Raw genomic sequence first — 16436 nt, forward strand, 5'->3', positions numbered from 1 at the left:
TTAGTCTTAGGCCAGATTCGCTTTATATTTGTCTTTATCGTTGCATGTGGCTTTAAAGCTTAGCAAGTGCAGGTTTTACAAACCTTTCAGAATCATTGTATGTTCTCTCCATAGTATTTTGTAAAATACAGTTTGTTAGTGATCTCAGTTGGTTTGTTGGCCATTTGAAGTTATTGAAATGTTTTTAGAAGCATTTGTCACTTGTCTGCTTTTTAAAATTGGGATCATAAGTTTATGTCACAGTATAGTGGATAGTGTGCTGAATTTGGTAGCATGGTGGACCAAGAAAGAAGAGAATATGTTGTGGTTTTCATGTCCTTTCTGAAGTTCCACAGTAAATGACTAGAAAAGCAATTTATTGTCACATGTATTTTTATAAAAAATAGTGTTAACCGTTACAAGTTGCCGTACCATGGTACCTAAATTAATGACGGAAGTCATAAATAAGAAGGAAGAAAGACTAAGTTCATCACAGTTTAGCTAATGGCTCCTGGATTCAGGGTTTGCTGAAAAACTAGGCCAAAACCGCTCCGCCACGCGTAGATGAGATCTCCACGTCAGGATTAGACCTATGTACTAGGCCACTAGAAGACCTGGAAGCCGCATCTGAAGCCAAGATGAGACCTTTCCTGGAATACCCAGAAGCCACTGATAAAGAACTTCATGTCGGGACAAGATCACCAAGGTAGGCCTATTCCGCCATTTCAGGCGGAAGCTTCCTCGTCGGGGGTCCTGGGTCGAGAGAAGGCACCTATTGCCAAAGTCATTAAAAGAAAGTAAGGTACCTTAATAAATGGAAACTTTTTTTTTAAAAAATGCATAGAAAGAGGAAAAAATTGTAAAATAGAGTAGGCAAGCTTTGGACTCCTGGGCTCAGGAGCCTGCACATTGTGCTTCTACTCCGCTGTCATCTTGAAATGAATGACTTAATTAAAGTATTGTTATATAATTCTGTGCGGCAGCCAATTTGCACGCAGCAAATTATGCAGACAAAGGTAAATGTTAATTTAGTCTGGTTTGGTGTTAGGCTCTTATTTTTCTCAACAGAGCTCACTGGTTTACTTCCCATATTATCTTTCTGTTCGATATTTGGGAAAATAAGCCAGAGTTCTTTTTTCTTCATTGTACTTGAACCTAAGTAGACGTTTAGGAAGTATTACTTGAGTTGTATGTCTCCCTTCTAAGAGGGTGGCGAGAGAGATTCAGCTAGATGTTTCTTAGACCAAATGGAACTTCCTGGACCTTGGAGTAGTTAACTTGTCTGCTTTTGTGTTGGAGGATTGATGCTGCAGAAGTTTAATATATTAGGCATAAAACCCATTAACAGCTACAGATATTTGTACATCTAATTGTTAATTTTTGCACCTGATCTCTAACTTTATAAACTTTAATGCTCCCACTAAACCCTATTCTGGAAAAGGAAGTATTTAAAACTGACAGTGTCATCTCCCTTTATTTATTGTGATACTATGTGGTACTACTCCAGGTTCTTCCCCTGTTCTTTTTAACAGTAACAAATCATATTGTCCATTTATTATTATCGTTAGAAACAGAAGAGTTGAGCAACTTCCAAAATTCTTGACATTAACACCAACAGCACGTAATTGTTTTTGTAACAGATCTTGCATTTTGAGTTATTAAAGATTCTAAATAATACCTCAAAAGTTTATATATAACTAATAGCACATGAAGTAGTGTTAATGCTGGATGAATGAAATTGTGATTTGAAAACTTTGTGTGAACTGAATTTACGAATAGGCTAAATTAGGAACACTCGTGCAGGAAAAGGCCATTCAATCTGTCAAGCCTGCCTTGCCATTATGGCTGATTGAACAAACCATTATTGTTTACCTGTATTGTCCCCGTAACTTTGTTTGCAGAGTTGGTGTCTGTATAGTCGTCTGTTTGGAATATCCAGAAGTTCTGCGTCTTAATACAATTGTGCAAATAAAAATATTTTATTTGTATGTTTGAACATTTTATGCACAATCTGAATGTTTCTGTATTATGCATTACAATTGTCATGTTGGCTGAACCATGGTACAGCAGGTGAAAAGTACAATTGCTTAATCTAATAAACAGAACACTTTTTTTAAAAATGGTGTGTAAATTTATATGTTCTCTCAGCAGCTTAGTCTGCCAATTCATTTCACTATGAGCAATTGATTTCCCAGTGAGTTTCTATTTTATTATATCAAAGTGAAGTCCTGTTTCATTCTGACATATTTTAATTGTTATTCACATCTTTTAAGTTACAGTATTCACATAGCTCTATGACAAGGGTGTCTTGTGGCTTTATGGTAGTGTCCCTTCCTCTGAATTAGGAAGTCCCACCTGCTCCAAAGGTGTGTATTAACATCTCTGAAGAGTTTGATTAGAAAATATCTATAGGTCTCTGACACCCTTTACCATGGCACCACGTAGGGTTCAGCTGCTCAGGAGGGAGAAAATAGAGTGGAAGACTAATAGTGATAAGGACCTTTCTACATCACTAGGGGAAAAGTTTGTGACTGTAGATGTGACAAGATGCATGGATTGGGTAAATAGACAAGGTCTTTTCCCTGGTGTGGGGGAGTCCAGAACTAGAGGGCATAGGTTTAGAGTGAGGGGGAAAGATTTAGAAGGGATCTTAGGGGCAAAGCTTTCGTGTAGAGGGTGGTGCACATATGGAATGAGCTGCCAGAAGTAGTGGTGGAGGCTGGTAGAATTACAACATTTAAAAGGCATCTGGATGGGCATATGAATAGGAAGGTTTAGAGGGGTATGGGCCAAATGCTGGCAAATGGGACTAGATTAGGTTAACATATTTGGTTGGCATGGATGAGTTAGACAGAGGAGTCTTTTTCTGTGCTGTACGTCTCTATGACTCTGTGACTCCAGGATGGTCTGGTGCCAGTGTTATTGTGTCTCTGGCTACATGATATTCTTTTTGGAGGATGAACATTCAAAGGTCATGGTCTACACTGTTACTAACAACATAGGTTTGAAAAGTGTTCAGGCTCTGTGAGCAGATTTCGCAGGACTTGTTAAAGCAGTGCTACATGGTTCTGAGCATAAACAGGAAAATTTCACCATTAAACATGATGCTGGAGAATTGATGCAGGAGGTAGGGTGTTCAAATTTCTGAGGCAATTTGTTCACTTCTGAGGCAGAGAGCATTTGTACAAGATGGGCAGATTGTACTGTAGCAGGACTAAGTCTAATATTCTTGCAGGGAAATCTACTAATGCTGTTAGGGAAGGTTTTTTGTTTGTGGATGTAGCCATTTGTAATTGCTTTGGAGATGGTGGTGGTGACCTGCCTTCCTGAACCTCCGTAGTCCTTGGGGTGTTCAAACTAAATAGGGGAGTAAGAACTGAGCAGGACCTCAGAATAGAAGGGAGCAAAATAAAGGGAAAAAGGGCTGAAACTAAAGCAAGTACTAAGTGGGATCAGAATATCAAATGATGGTGTATATAACTTAAGATAAGGGCATCCTGTATGAGTGTATGCAATAAGGCAGATGGAATGAAGGCACAAATAGAGAGAAATGGGTATGATTGCCATTTCAGCATGACCCAAGACTGGGAACTGAATATTCAAGGATATTCATTATTTAGGAAGGATAAACAAATGTAGAAACAGGTGCAGTAGTGCTCACCAAGGATGCGTTTAGTACATTAGTGAGAGAAAATCTTGGATTGAAGGTTTGAGATGTAGAATCAGTTTGGGTGGGACTAAGAAACTGCAAGGAGCAGCAGACATTGAGTTGTTTTTAAGCCAGAAGAGAGTCTTGTAATGTTGGGAAGGCAAACTTGTAGAAACATGTAACATGACTAATGGAATAATAATGGATGAGTTCACATTGCACATTGGCTAAAGCAAAGCAGTAGAAGTGCTGTGAAGATTGATTTCCTGGAGTGTATATAATAATGGCTTCTGGAGCATACATTGAGGAAACAGCTAGGTATCAGGCTATTTTAGATTTAATATTATGAGAAAGGCTAATTAATAACCTTTACTGTAAAGGAGCCTTTGGGAAATAGTGACCATAATATAATTTTAGATAAAGTTTGAAAGTGATACAGTTCATTCTGAAATTTGAATCTAAACAAGTTGTTTTACAGTACCAATTTTTAAATTGTTTTTATGGAAAAGAAACACCCAAATGTTGTTCAGCATTGCCAATACATTTTTGTTGTAAGTTTTTAATCTACTCTGAGAGAAATATTCTGACATTATAGCTTGCAACAAATTAGAATCCAAGGTAGAGATGTGTACAAAACCTGAAAACTGATTCTAAAGATATGGTGCAAACAAGATGCTTGATTGTTGAGTATGACAGAGGCTGGCAAAATGATTTCTGCCATTAAGATCTCATTTTTGTATCATTTTTAAAATTAACACATTTTGTGTTTCAGGCTTCTCGAATAAAACAGACTGGGACTTTTTTGTGTAGGCTGCAAGGTAATATGATTTGATGATTGAGATGTTTGGTAGGATGACTATCGTGAACATAATTCTATTTGTTAGTTTGACCAAATACAGGAGTTGTACATCCAAGATAGTCGTTCACATATTCAAGGGTGAATTTGGAGGAACTTCCTTCCTGAAAATGTAGAGCTGGAAACGAGAAAAAGTAGTTGAGACTAATTGCATGAGTATATTTTAAGGAAAGTTGGATAAATAACCGAGTACCAAAAGAATCGCAGGGTATATTGATGGAGTTGATGAGAAAAGATGGATTGAATCTTGAATGGAATAATAATAGCATGGATGTGAGGATGGATTTGCTGAGCTGAATGACCTTTCTTTTCCTGTGCTGTAATTACTTTACAGATTAGCTTTTATCTTGATTACTAATTTTCAAATATAGGCTTTGTTTTTCAAACCCTGTTTACAAGAATGATCCTGGAGTTGAAAGGCTTGTCATGTGAGGATTGGTTGAGAATCTGGCTCTATAATTAGTGGAGTTTCGAAGGATGAGGAATGATCTGAACGAAAATTAGAGTACTGAGAGGCCTGGAGAGATTTAGTGTGGCAGAAGTGTTTCCACTAGTAGGAGCAACTAGGACTGGAGGGCATTGTCTCACAATGAAGGGACAACCTTTTAGAGCTGAGATGAGGAGGAATATTTTGAGCCAGAGGGTGGTGAATCTGTGGAATTCATTGCTGCAGAAGGCTGTGGAGGCCAACTCATTCACTATACTTAAGACAGATAAGTTCTTAATTAGTAAGGGAATGAAGGATTGTCAGGAGAGGCCAGAGAATATGGTTGAATGGTCAACAATAAATGGTGTTGCAGATTGGATGGGCTGAATGGCCTAGTTCTCCTATATCTTAAGGTCTTATCAAGGCATTTTTAATTGCATTCAAAGATGGTGCAAGCAGATTCTTTGCAAAGGTATGACTAAAATAGTCACTGGGAATATGGCTTATTTCTATTTAATGTTGATTTATTTAAATCTGAGAATTTTCAAGTTTTAACTAATTGGAAAGATTACACAAGTTAAGAATTTTCTAAGTACAGAACCACTTTTGATCATCTGTATACCAAACTTGTTTTAACTTATCTGTATTGTTTTAAAAAGTAAACATTATTAACTTGTATTTCATAAATCAAGGCATACTTAGTATAAGTACTTATGTAATTCTTTTTCAAAGTGAGATTAAAATTGGGAGCCAGCCATAGAGGGAGGGGAAGTCAGTTGGCAACTTAGCCAGGATTGCCAAGGCGCACATCTGAGTATGGAGTTTGGCAGAGGTTGTATCTTCAGGAATATTTTTTGGCAGATGGTCTGAGTTAAAGTGGGACATGTTCCAGAAGATGCAGATTACCTGCAGGATGCAGTTGACATTTTGGTGAAACATCTGCAAGATGAATTGCTTACATTGAATATTTTTCATGTTTTATAATCATCTCATTTAGGTTTACTTGCAAGAGTTAAACTAGGAAAGGGAAGCATGGTGGTGTAGGCCCAATTTTGCTTTGTAACTGAAAAAAATTCAACATTTGAGCTGTCTTTCTGTTTCTCATTAATAAGATGTGAGCTGGAAAAGCCAGCACTTGTTGCATCTGTTTAGCTCGTGTAGCTACGTTCACAATGATTGACTGGAGGGAGCTCCAGGATTTTCACTCTGATGATCTGTTGCCAAGTTACGATGGTTTGTGGTTTGGAAGGGATGTTTCAGGTGGTGATGTTTCCATATATCTGTTGCTCTTGCATTCTAATTGGTAGAGGTTGTAGTTATGAAGGAGCGTTGGTGAGTTGCCACAGAACAGGTTGCAGAAGATGCACATTACTGCCACTTTGTGCTGGTGCTGGAGGGAGTGAATGAACTTTTAAAGTGATGGATGGTATGCTGGATTTTGTTGAACTTATTGAGTTTAATTGGAGCTGCATTTTTGCAAGCTAGTGTAGAACATTTCCTCATACTCCTGGCTTGAGTTTTGTCAGTGGTTGACAGACTCTGGGGAGTCAGGAGATGAATTACTCACTATAGAATTCTCAGGCTTTGACCTAAAGTTGCGAGCATATGGCACGGAAACAGACCCTTTGGTCCATCTTGTCCATTCCCACCAAGTTTCCCAAACTAAACTAGTCACATTTGCACATACCTCTCTAAACCTTTCCTGTTCATGTACCTGTCTAAATGTCTTTTAAATGTTGTAACTTCACCTACAGCTACCACTTCCTCTGGCAGTTCACCCCATACAGAAACCACTCTGTATGGGAAAAAGTTGCCCCTCTGGTTTCTTTTTAAATTTTTCTTCTCACACTTCAAAAATATGCCTTCAAGTTTTGAAGTCCCCCACCCTAGGGAAAAGATCTTTGCAATTCACCTTATCTTTGCCCTTCATGGTTTTGTCAATCTCTTAGAGTCCAGTGAAAAGCCCCAGCCTCTCCTTATCACTCAAATCTTCCAATTCCGGCAACATCTTAATAAATCTTTTCTGAACTCTCTCCAATTTAGTTACAATTTTCCCATAGTAGAGTGACCAGAACTGTACATAGTACTCCAAAAGTAGCCTCATCAATGTCCTGTACAACCTCAGCATGATGGCCAACTGTTATATTCAGTGGTCTGAGCAATAAAGGCAAGCATGCTAAATACTTTCTTAAACACCTTGTCTACCTTTGATGCAACTTTCAAAGATCTATGTACCTGCACTCTTCAGACCTACCCTTGTTTGTTTTATCAAGATTCAATTCCTTGCGTTTTTCCAAATTAAACTCCATCTGCCACTCTTCAGTCCTTTGGCCCAATTGATCAAGATCCCTTTGTCATCTTGGATAACCTTTTTCACTGTCCAGTAGTCCACCAATTTTGATCTCATCTGCAAACTTACTAACCATGATTCCTAAATTCTTACCTAAATCATTTGTATAAATGGCAAAAGGCAGTGGACCCAGCACTGATCCCTGTGGAGCATTACTTTTAGATTAGATTACTTACAGTGTGGGAACAGGCCCTTCGGCCCAACAAGTCCACATCGACCCTCCGAAGAGCAACCTGCCCAAACCCATTCCTCTACCTTTACCCCTTCACCTAACACTGCGGGCAATTTAGCATGGCGAATTCACCTAAACGGAACATTTTTGGATTGTGACAGGAAACCGGAGCACCCAGAGAAAACCCACGCAGACACTGGGAGAATGTGCAAACTCCACACAGACATTTGCCTGAGGCGGGAATTGAACCTGGGTCTCTGGCACTGTGAGGCAGCAGTGCTAACCACTGTGCCACCGTGCCACCCATTGTCACAGACTTCTAGACTGGAAAGCAGCCCTCTACCACTACCCTTTTGTCTCTTACTATCAAGCTAATTTGGTAACTAATTAGAAATCTCTCCTGGATCCCATGTGCCTAATTAGTCTGCTGTGCACAACTTTTCATAGGCTATACTAAAGTCCATGTACACAACATCTCCTGCTCTGCCTTCAACTATCTTCTTGGTTACGTCCTCAAAAAAAAACTCAATTGAAGTTTGAGAGATATGATTTCCCATATACAATGCCATGCTGACCATCCCTAATCAGTCGTTGCCTCTCCAATTGCATGTAAATTGTATCTCTCAGAATTGTGACAATACCATGGCTTTAAAAAGTGTTTTTTAATCTTGATTTTGTTTTTCATGAAGAAAAGTTGAGACAGAGTGGTCTGCTCAAAGCTAATAAAGTAAACAGCTTGTGAGTCCTTGGGTTTTTTCGTGAATAGTAAGGACAATAGAAGCAGCTTAAATGGGTGGGGTCCAGCTCCCACAGAACCAAGACTTTTACTTTTAGTTTTCTGCAGTTGCTGGGATCTTGAAGCCGAATTTGAAAGCTCTTTTTCCTCTATTATAGCTAAAAGGTGGTGTTCACTTCTTGCTACAATTGCACATGAGACAGCCTATTTTAGTGAATTTGTCTTTGCCATGGTGTGTTTATGGGATGTTTACTTGAACAGTTCAGCATTTTGATAGTTACGCCAATTCCTTTTTTGTTTACTCTATTTTAACTGTAGTTTAAAAATTAAATATTTTGTTTAGTTGAGCAATTTGGCCAATTGAATTGCATATGGAATGGGATGCAGTGCACTTTTAAAATAAGAAAAAGTTATAGTGTATGCTATCTTTTTAATACATTTGAGGGGATTTGGAAACGGAATTCATAACAGAATCCCCTTCAACATCTTACCCTCCACTGATGCCAGACTCACCAGTCTGTAATGCGCAGGTCTCTTTACAGTTTTTCATAAATAATGTCTTAACATTACGCACCTCACCTGTGGCTGTACATAATACAAATAGGAGCCCCGCAATTTCTTCCCTAGCTTCTCACAATGTCCTAGAATGCACTTGACCAGGTCCCAAAGATTTATCTGCCTTTGTATGTTTAAGACCTCCAGCCCAATCTTTTCTGTAATGTGGACTGTTCCAAGACATCAACATTTATTTCTGAATTCCCTAGCCCCCATGTCTTCCTCCATAGTATAAACCTACACAAAATATTTGTTTAATACCTCTCTCATCTCCTGTGATTCCACACATGTCTCTTCTAGCCATAGTAATTAGATGATCCAATTATACTTCTGTATGATGGCTATTCCTTTGGATGTTGCTGGTGGAGATTTGAAGTCAAGCAACAGGATTTTGTTGTACTGGAGATATTCTGTTATTTGCCACTTATCTACTTATGCCTATCAGAGGGTAGTGAATATGTGGCATTCTTTGCCATAGAGTGCTGTTCATTTTTTTAAAAATATGCTGCACTTATTATTGCGGGCTAAGATATTTTCTTAATCATAAAAGCAAATTACTGCGGATGCTGGAATCTGAAACCAAAAGAGAAAATGCTGGAAAATCTCAGCAGGTCTGGCAGCATCTGTAAGGAGAGAAAAGAGCTGACATTTCGCATCTAACTGACCTTTGGCAAAACTTTGACAAAGAGTCAATTAGACTCGAAACGTCAGCTCTTTTCTCTCCTTACAGATGCTGCCAGACCTGCTGAGATGTTCCAGCATTTTCTCTTTTGATATTTTCTTAATCAGTAAGAGAATCCAAGGTTATGGAGATAAAGCCAGAAAGTAAAGTTGAAGATTGTCAGATCTTTCTGCTTCTTAATCCCTATTCTGTTGGTCCAGTTGGTCTGTCTTCTATGACTTCATCTACCTGCTTTCCCTCCGTAAAACTTAATACCCTTGCCTAGCAGAAATCCAGCCAGTACTTTATTTCAACTGAAAATGTTAAAATGACTATGACGGTTTATTAGGATTGAGGGTGGTGGAGGAGGAGGAGAAGAGAGTTCTAAGTTTCCAATACTTCTGGTGTGAGCAAGTGCTTTCTGACATTACTACAACGACACTTCAAAGAGTACTTTGTAATTGGCTCTAAAGCACTAAAGGACATTTTGTGGTTGTGAAAGACACTGTGTATAAAGCAAGTTTTATTTTCCTTTCAGCCACTACCTCTGAATGCTTAAACTCCTCCCCCACCATCAAAAAAATGTTTCTCTATATATACCCATTCAACTAATTAGATTATCTTGAATTCCTCTGTTAAATCACCCTCAAATCTTACGTATTCAAATCTATTAGAAGCCGAATATATACAAACTGCTCTCACACTACAACTCTTGTCCCTGTATCATTCTAGTAAATCTATTCTGTTAGGTCACCTCACAAAGAATCTTTAAATGCCGTACATTTGGATTGTCATAGTGCCAAAGAGAGTGAACCTAAAATTACAAGCTCAAATCTGCAAATGCAACCTCAGTTTCTTAGTAGTGTGAATATAAAAAATTGATTTTATAATAAAATTTTCGCAAAAAGATGGGATTACCTTTTTACTGACCAGTTGGTCTGGTTAGAACACATGTTTGTTAAATAATTTGAAATTTCTAACTAACTACCTTTTGATTGATATCTTATTGCAGAATGCTGTAGAACAATTCTCAGTCAAACAAAAGACGTATTCTTCTCTCTTTGGCACTATGACAATCCAAATGTATGTCATTTAAAGATTCTTTGTTGCTTGTCCTGAATCCAGATGCCACTTGGTGTTCTTGTGTCTCTTGTGCTTGATTTCTGATTGTTCAACTAAACTACGCTAATAGCTATGCCTGATAAACAACATAGAAAATTTCGATTTTAGCGGGGCCTATGTGGTTTAACACTTCCCATATCTTAACACCCCTGAACAATGTCATTCATTCTGCTGGTTTTCAAAGTTCAGTTTATTGTACTTGCAATGCAATAAGTCTGCGTGGTCCTGAAGGATTGTTCCCTGTTTGTAACTTTGGTGAAATTTGCAAAAGATGTAGAAAACTGCCAGAGAGTCATAGAGGTGTACAGCATGGGAACAGACCTTTCGGTCCAACCCGTCCAGGCTAACCAGATATCCCAATCTAATCTAGTCGCTCTATGAGCCCCTGGCCATCCAAACCCTTCCTATTCATATTCCCATCCAGATGCCTTTTAAATGTTGCAATTGTACTAGCCTTCACCACTTCCTCTGGCATCTCATTCCATACACGTACCATCCTCTGTGCGAAAAATTTGCCTCTTGGGTTTCTTTTATATCTTTCCCCTCTCACAGGGAAAGGACTTTGTCTATTTATTTTATCCATGCCCCTCATGATTTTATAAACCTCGAATAAGGTCACCCCTCAGTCTCCGAGGCTCCAGGGAAAACAGCCCTAGCCTGTTCAGCCTCTCCCTATAGCTCAAATCCTCCAACCCTGGCAACGTCCTTGTAAATCTTTTTGAACCCTTTCAAGTTTCACAACATCCTTCCGATAGGGGGGAGACCAGAATTGCACACAATATTCCAACAGTAGTCCAACCAATGTCCTGTACAGCCGCAACATGACCTCCCAAATCCTGTACTTAATACTCTGACCAATAAGGGAAAGCATACCAAATGCTGCCTTCACTATCCTATCTAACTACGACTCCACTTTCAAGGAGCTATGAACCTGCACTCCAAGGTCTCTTTGTTCAGCAGCACTCCCTAGGACCTTACCATTAAGTGGATAAGTCCTACTAAGATTTGCTTTCCCAAATGCAGTATCTCGCATTTGTCTACATTAAACCCCATCTGCTACTTCCTCAGCCCATTGACCCATCTGAACAAGATCCTGTTGTAATCTAAGGTGACTTTCTTTGCTGTTCACTACACCGCCGATTTTGGTGTCCTCAGCAAACTTACTAACTATATCTCTTGTGCTCACATCCAAATCATTTATATAAATGACGAAAAGTAGCGTACCCAGCACCGATCCTTGTGGCACTCCAGTCTGTAAAACAACCCTCCACCACCACCATCTGGCCTCTACCTTTGAGCCAGTTCTGTATCCAAATGGCGAGTTCTCCCTGTACTCCGGAATCTAACCTTGCTCACCGGTCTCCCAACGGGAACCTTGTCGAATGCCTTACTGAAGTCCATGTAGATCACATCTACCGCTCTGCCCTCATCAATCCTCTTTGTTACTACTTCAAAAAACTCAATCAAGTTTGTGAGACTTCCCATGCACAAAGCCATATTGACTATCCCTAACCAGGCCTTGCCTTTCCAATTACATATACATCCTGTCCCTCAACTCTTGCAAATTTCGCCATATCACTAAAAAGACTAATTTTCTCATATCTATTCTCCTAAACTTTGTCTGCCAGTACTCCCAAGAGGCAATTGTACATGATTGACTTGACCACACATGCAATAGACATGCTGATAGCCTTAGATCATTATTTGCTCTTTCCTTTAAATTCAAGCTTAATCACTGTTGACCAAAAAGGGTTTTTTTAAAGTTAATTCCTGCAAACAGAGGAATCCAAATAGCCATTTAGTAGTACATAACTAGAGTATGTATTGCTGAAAAAAGACAGATTTTTGTCTTGCACTCATCAGGACAATTTGTAAGATTATCAGTTTATGGGGAGAACCAGCATTTATACTATCTGTGAAGAGCGTGCTGATTTGTTAGCAAATGAACTTTGGTAGAGGTGTTTCAATCGAGATTGTGACGGTTAACAATTGACCATTAACTACCAAGCTTTGTTGAAATTTTAAACCAGGAAGGTTGACTCTGAACCTATGGTCTAAGAAATGAACCTGAAAATGGATGTAGCCTATATTCTTGAGTTGACACGGATTCTGCATAGACAAATTCATTCTAGCCTGCAAGGAATAAGGACTTCCTTTAATATATGTAGATTACAAAGGTGGTCGAGATTGACAGTCTTGTAACTGACTGGCCCTAAATTTGTTGTCAGTGGACTTTTTCGTGCACACTGGCTCTTTGCAATTGGGTAATATTTGCTCAGAATTTCATCTGATGTCGAATTTTATGGTGAGTTTTGTATCTGTGGGCTAGTTAGCTGTGATCAGCATCTTGTTTGTTGCCAGTATCCATAGGGCTATGATGTTTGATATGAACTGCCTTTGGCATGTGCTGCCTGCATCACTCTGGCACTGAAATTCATATATGACATTGTTCAATTGTGTGATGGGCAGAAATGTTTCTGGTCCAGTGACCCTTCTTCAGAATGTTCCTCTGGACCCGAGATGTTTATGATTTTTCTTCATAGTTGCTGCCAAGCCTGCTGAGCTTTTCCAGCAATTTTTGTTTTTGTTTTTGTTTCTGATTTCCAGCACCCGCAGTTCTTCTGGTTTTAGTGTTTTTATTTTGGCCATGAACTAATCCATTTCCCAACCAATTAGTGATCTCGTACATTATAAACATTGGTTTCCCCTGTAATTTTGTACTTTTCTAATTGCCCTGATGAGTGCAAGATGAAGAGAGGAGATGATGCAAGGGAAAAATCAATATTTTCCCGTTTTTATCTGATGGGCTTTGGGCTACAGGCCGTTGCGCTATAACATGGGTTACATTAATGTGAATTTTTAATAACATGATTGACGAATTGTGGGCGTTGTTTCTAAAGCACAAACTTTTGAAATGTGTGTTGGCTGTAACACTATTACATTATCATCACCTTAAATACTGTTTCTAAAGCACAATTTTTCTGTAACATGAGGTAGCACAAGAGTGCAACCATTGTGTTATAGGAGCACTACCTGTTTAGATGTCCATATTACAAATAAGCGTGTTAACCTATTCTGCATTTTCATTTTATAAAAAATCAATAAAGTCGTGCTTATTAAATTTGATGGATCTTTGGCCATACCTAGGACTTGGGTAATGCACATTTTTGTTTTATGTTGCACCCCATGAAATAGTGTCCTCAGAGGGACAGTGAGTGCACTGTTCTCATCTGGGTTGTGATACTCTCAAGATTGACCATTAGTGAATACTACATTATTTATAGCTGTAGTTTTTTTTAAAAGCTTATTGCAGCTTGTTCTTCATTTGTCAATACTTTGTTGCAATTATTTCTATAACTTCAAGTAACTCTCAGATGTGTTTGATTTTTCTGCAAGAAACTATATAAACATTGTTTCTCCACTAATTCCTCAATCCTAAAGTTTTAAGTGCTTCTCCCAGACTTGACTTAATGCCCTCTTTCACGCCTCTTCAACACATTTGAATAGGAAGACAGTGATATTGGACAATGTGTAGTGTCCCTTTAATCCACTTCACCCACTCATTTTCTTCCAACTCATTCTCCAGCATCTAACTCTTTTCTCTTCTCATAAACTTCATTGTCTTTGTTTTATCACTAGTATTGTGACCAGTAATTCTAAATCTTCCCCTTTGGGCATTTCGAAGCTTCAGGATCATTGCCCAACATTCCTCCTTCACGTATTCCAACAATATTGAAATTCACCTCTAGACAAACAGGATACTATTTGAATTAATTGTTTTAGCTCGGCACTCTTAAATTAGGAGCAATAAATATTGAAGTTATTGAGACTTTATTTTACTGAAAAGTGCATGAATTTTAGCTTGGCCTTAGTTTTCAGCTTTCATGGTGCGTGATACTCTACTTTGGTGCTTCACAAGGGTCCAGGAGTATTAAAATCCTAATCAAAATGTCTGTATAAACGCTAGTTGGGAAATGCTGCTTCCGATTGTGAGCTTTGTATGCTAATTATCCAACCTATTTAAACGCATAGTGCAGCTGGGAGTATTTGGTTCTCATGAGACTGGATTGCATAAATGAAAACATATTTTCTGATTTTTCCTTCGTGAATATTTTGAAGTCCCTGTGTATTTTTTAACTTATTTTTCTGATACGAGCTTCCGAGAAGAGCATTATTCTTTTGGTTAGTTGTTTAGTCTGAGACTTAATGTGCTCCTGTTGTTTTCAACCAAGAGCATTGCTTAAGGACTCATCATTCCATTCTCATATTTATTAATTGTGTAGTCGGTGCTGAAGAATGACTGAAGACCTGAAAAGCGTTTTGTTTAATATTGTGACCAGCATTTACAGTTTGAACCGAGTATTAATATGTGAGCGATTTCACTTTGAAATCTATAAATCAGTGCATTTATTTTTGAGACTCTTTCCTACTTGCTGAAATCATATGTAGAATATAGTTATGTTTTCTAATGAAGAAGGTGTTCATCTTGTTGGAAAGGAAATATTTCAATGTTTGTTTCTGTTCTCGTCATCTATTTTCAATTTTTTTGCAAAAGGCAACACAGGAGCAGAAGGTAACGGGCTGCAAAATCAAAGTCCTGCAAAAACTGAGTAGGTCTCAAAACTGACAGTGGTCACTGGACTCCAAATATTAACTCAGCATCTGTAGAGCGTGAAAAACAGCCTGCAGAGTTTCTCCTATACTTTGTTTTTGTTTTGCATTTTTAGAATCCACAATTCTTTTGTTTTAATTGAGCAGATATGGCATATTTTGTACTTGATAGAATGCATATGTGAAATTGAAGTGGAAGAAAATTGCAGGTGGCTGTGTAACTTGCAGTTAGTGTATGAAGTAAAAACTGTTCACTATACACTTGCTATGTCATTTTCCACTCTCTGCAGGGCAAAAGCATTGCTACTGTATTGCTTTTTTGACAAATCTGTCATCTGGACATAACTTTGCTTGCTGAGGTGGAAGGTTAGTTTTCAGACTTTTCATCATCATTGAGCCTCCGGTAAAACGCTGGTGTTATGTCCTGCTTTTAATTTGTGTGTTTAGGTTTGATGATGTCATTTCTTGTGATGATGCCATTTCCCCTGTTGGTGATGTCATTTCCTGTTGGTGATGTCATTTCCTGTTGTTTTTTTTCCGCAGGGGGTGGAAGATGGTGTCTAGTCAATGTTTGTTGATAGCGTTCTGGTTGGAATGCCATGCTTCTGGGAATTCTTCGTGTATGTCTCTGTTGTTGTAGTCAATGTGTTGTCCCAGTCAAAGTGGTGTTCTTCCTCACCTGTATGTAAGAGATCTTGATTAGACTTCTGCCAGACTACTCAGGCCTCTTTGGATTATGGTAGCCCAAAACCCACCAACACATGAAAACAGAAGCTAGTGTACTTAAAAGACTATATACAGACAACAAACAAATAGACGTCATTTACAAAATACCTAGCAAGAACTGCTGATGGCTTTTATCTGTGCTCAGAAGACACTTTTCCATCTGACATTAGATTGTGAGATTGAGCAGTTATAAACTGTATCTTAACTGCAGTTATGTAATATTCCAATTAGGCAGATTTTCTGATTCTGTTGTTGATAGGTTCATTCTGTCTTCAAATAATATTCCCTTGTTTCCTCTTGTTGGACAATAAAATATCCCTGCACCAGTAATTGAAACTCCAGGTAGAATCTGCATTTCTATGGGCCAAATGTTATCTCTCTCAAACTATTTTAAATAGATTGCTTTTATGGTTCCATTTCGGTATAGTTTCTGCATTCTGTGCAGTCTTTTTTTGCAACCTGCCAAAGGAGTTCACTGATGTATCTTCATAACTGTACTAGAATTTCAACTCTTTCATTATATTATAAACTCTACGATTTTTGCCCTTCACCACAATAACCATTCATACCGTCCAGGGTTAACTTACCCTGT

At 38.4% G+C, this 16436-nt stretch overlaps 1 protein-coding gene across 1 annotated transcript in view; it reads right to left on the minus strand.

Moving 5' to 3' along the window:
* Positions 1-576: 576 nt before the first annotated feature.
* The window catches only part of LOC122551938 (CLIP-associating protein 1-like), a 39682-nt gene continuing 23822 nt past the window's right edge, over positions 577-16436 (minus strand). The window contains exon 5 of the mRNA XM_043694509.1: positions 577-751. Coding sequence (XP_043550444.1) covers positions 577-751 — 175 coding nt within the window. The remainder of the gene's footprint in view (positions 752-16436) is intronic.

The sequence above is a fragment of the Chiloscyllium plagiosum genome, chromosome 7, assembly GCF_004010195.1.
Source record: "Chiloscyllium plagiosum isolate BGI_BamShark_2017 chromosome 7, ASM401019v2, whole genome shotgun sequence".
Classification (NCBI taxonomy): domain Eukaryota; kingdom Metazoa; phylum Chordata; class Chondrichthyes; order Orectolobiformes; family Hemiscylliidae; genus Chiloscyllium; species Chiloscyllium plagiosum.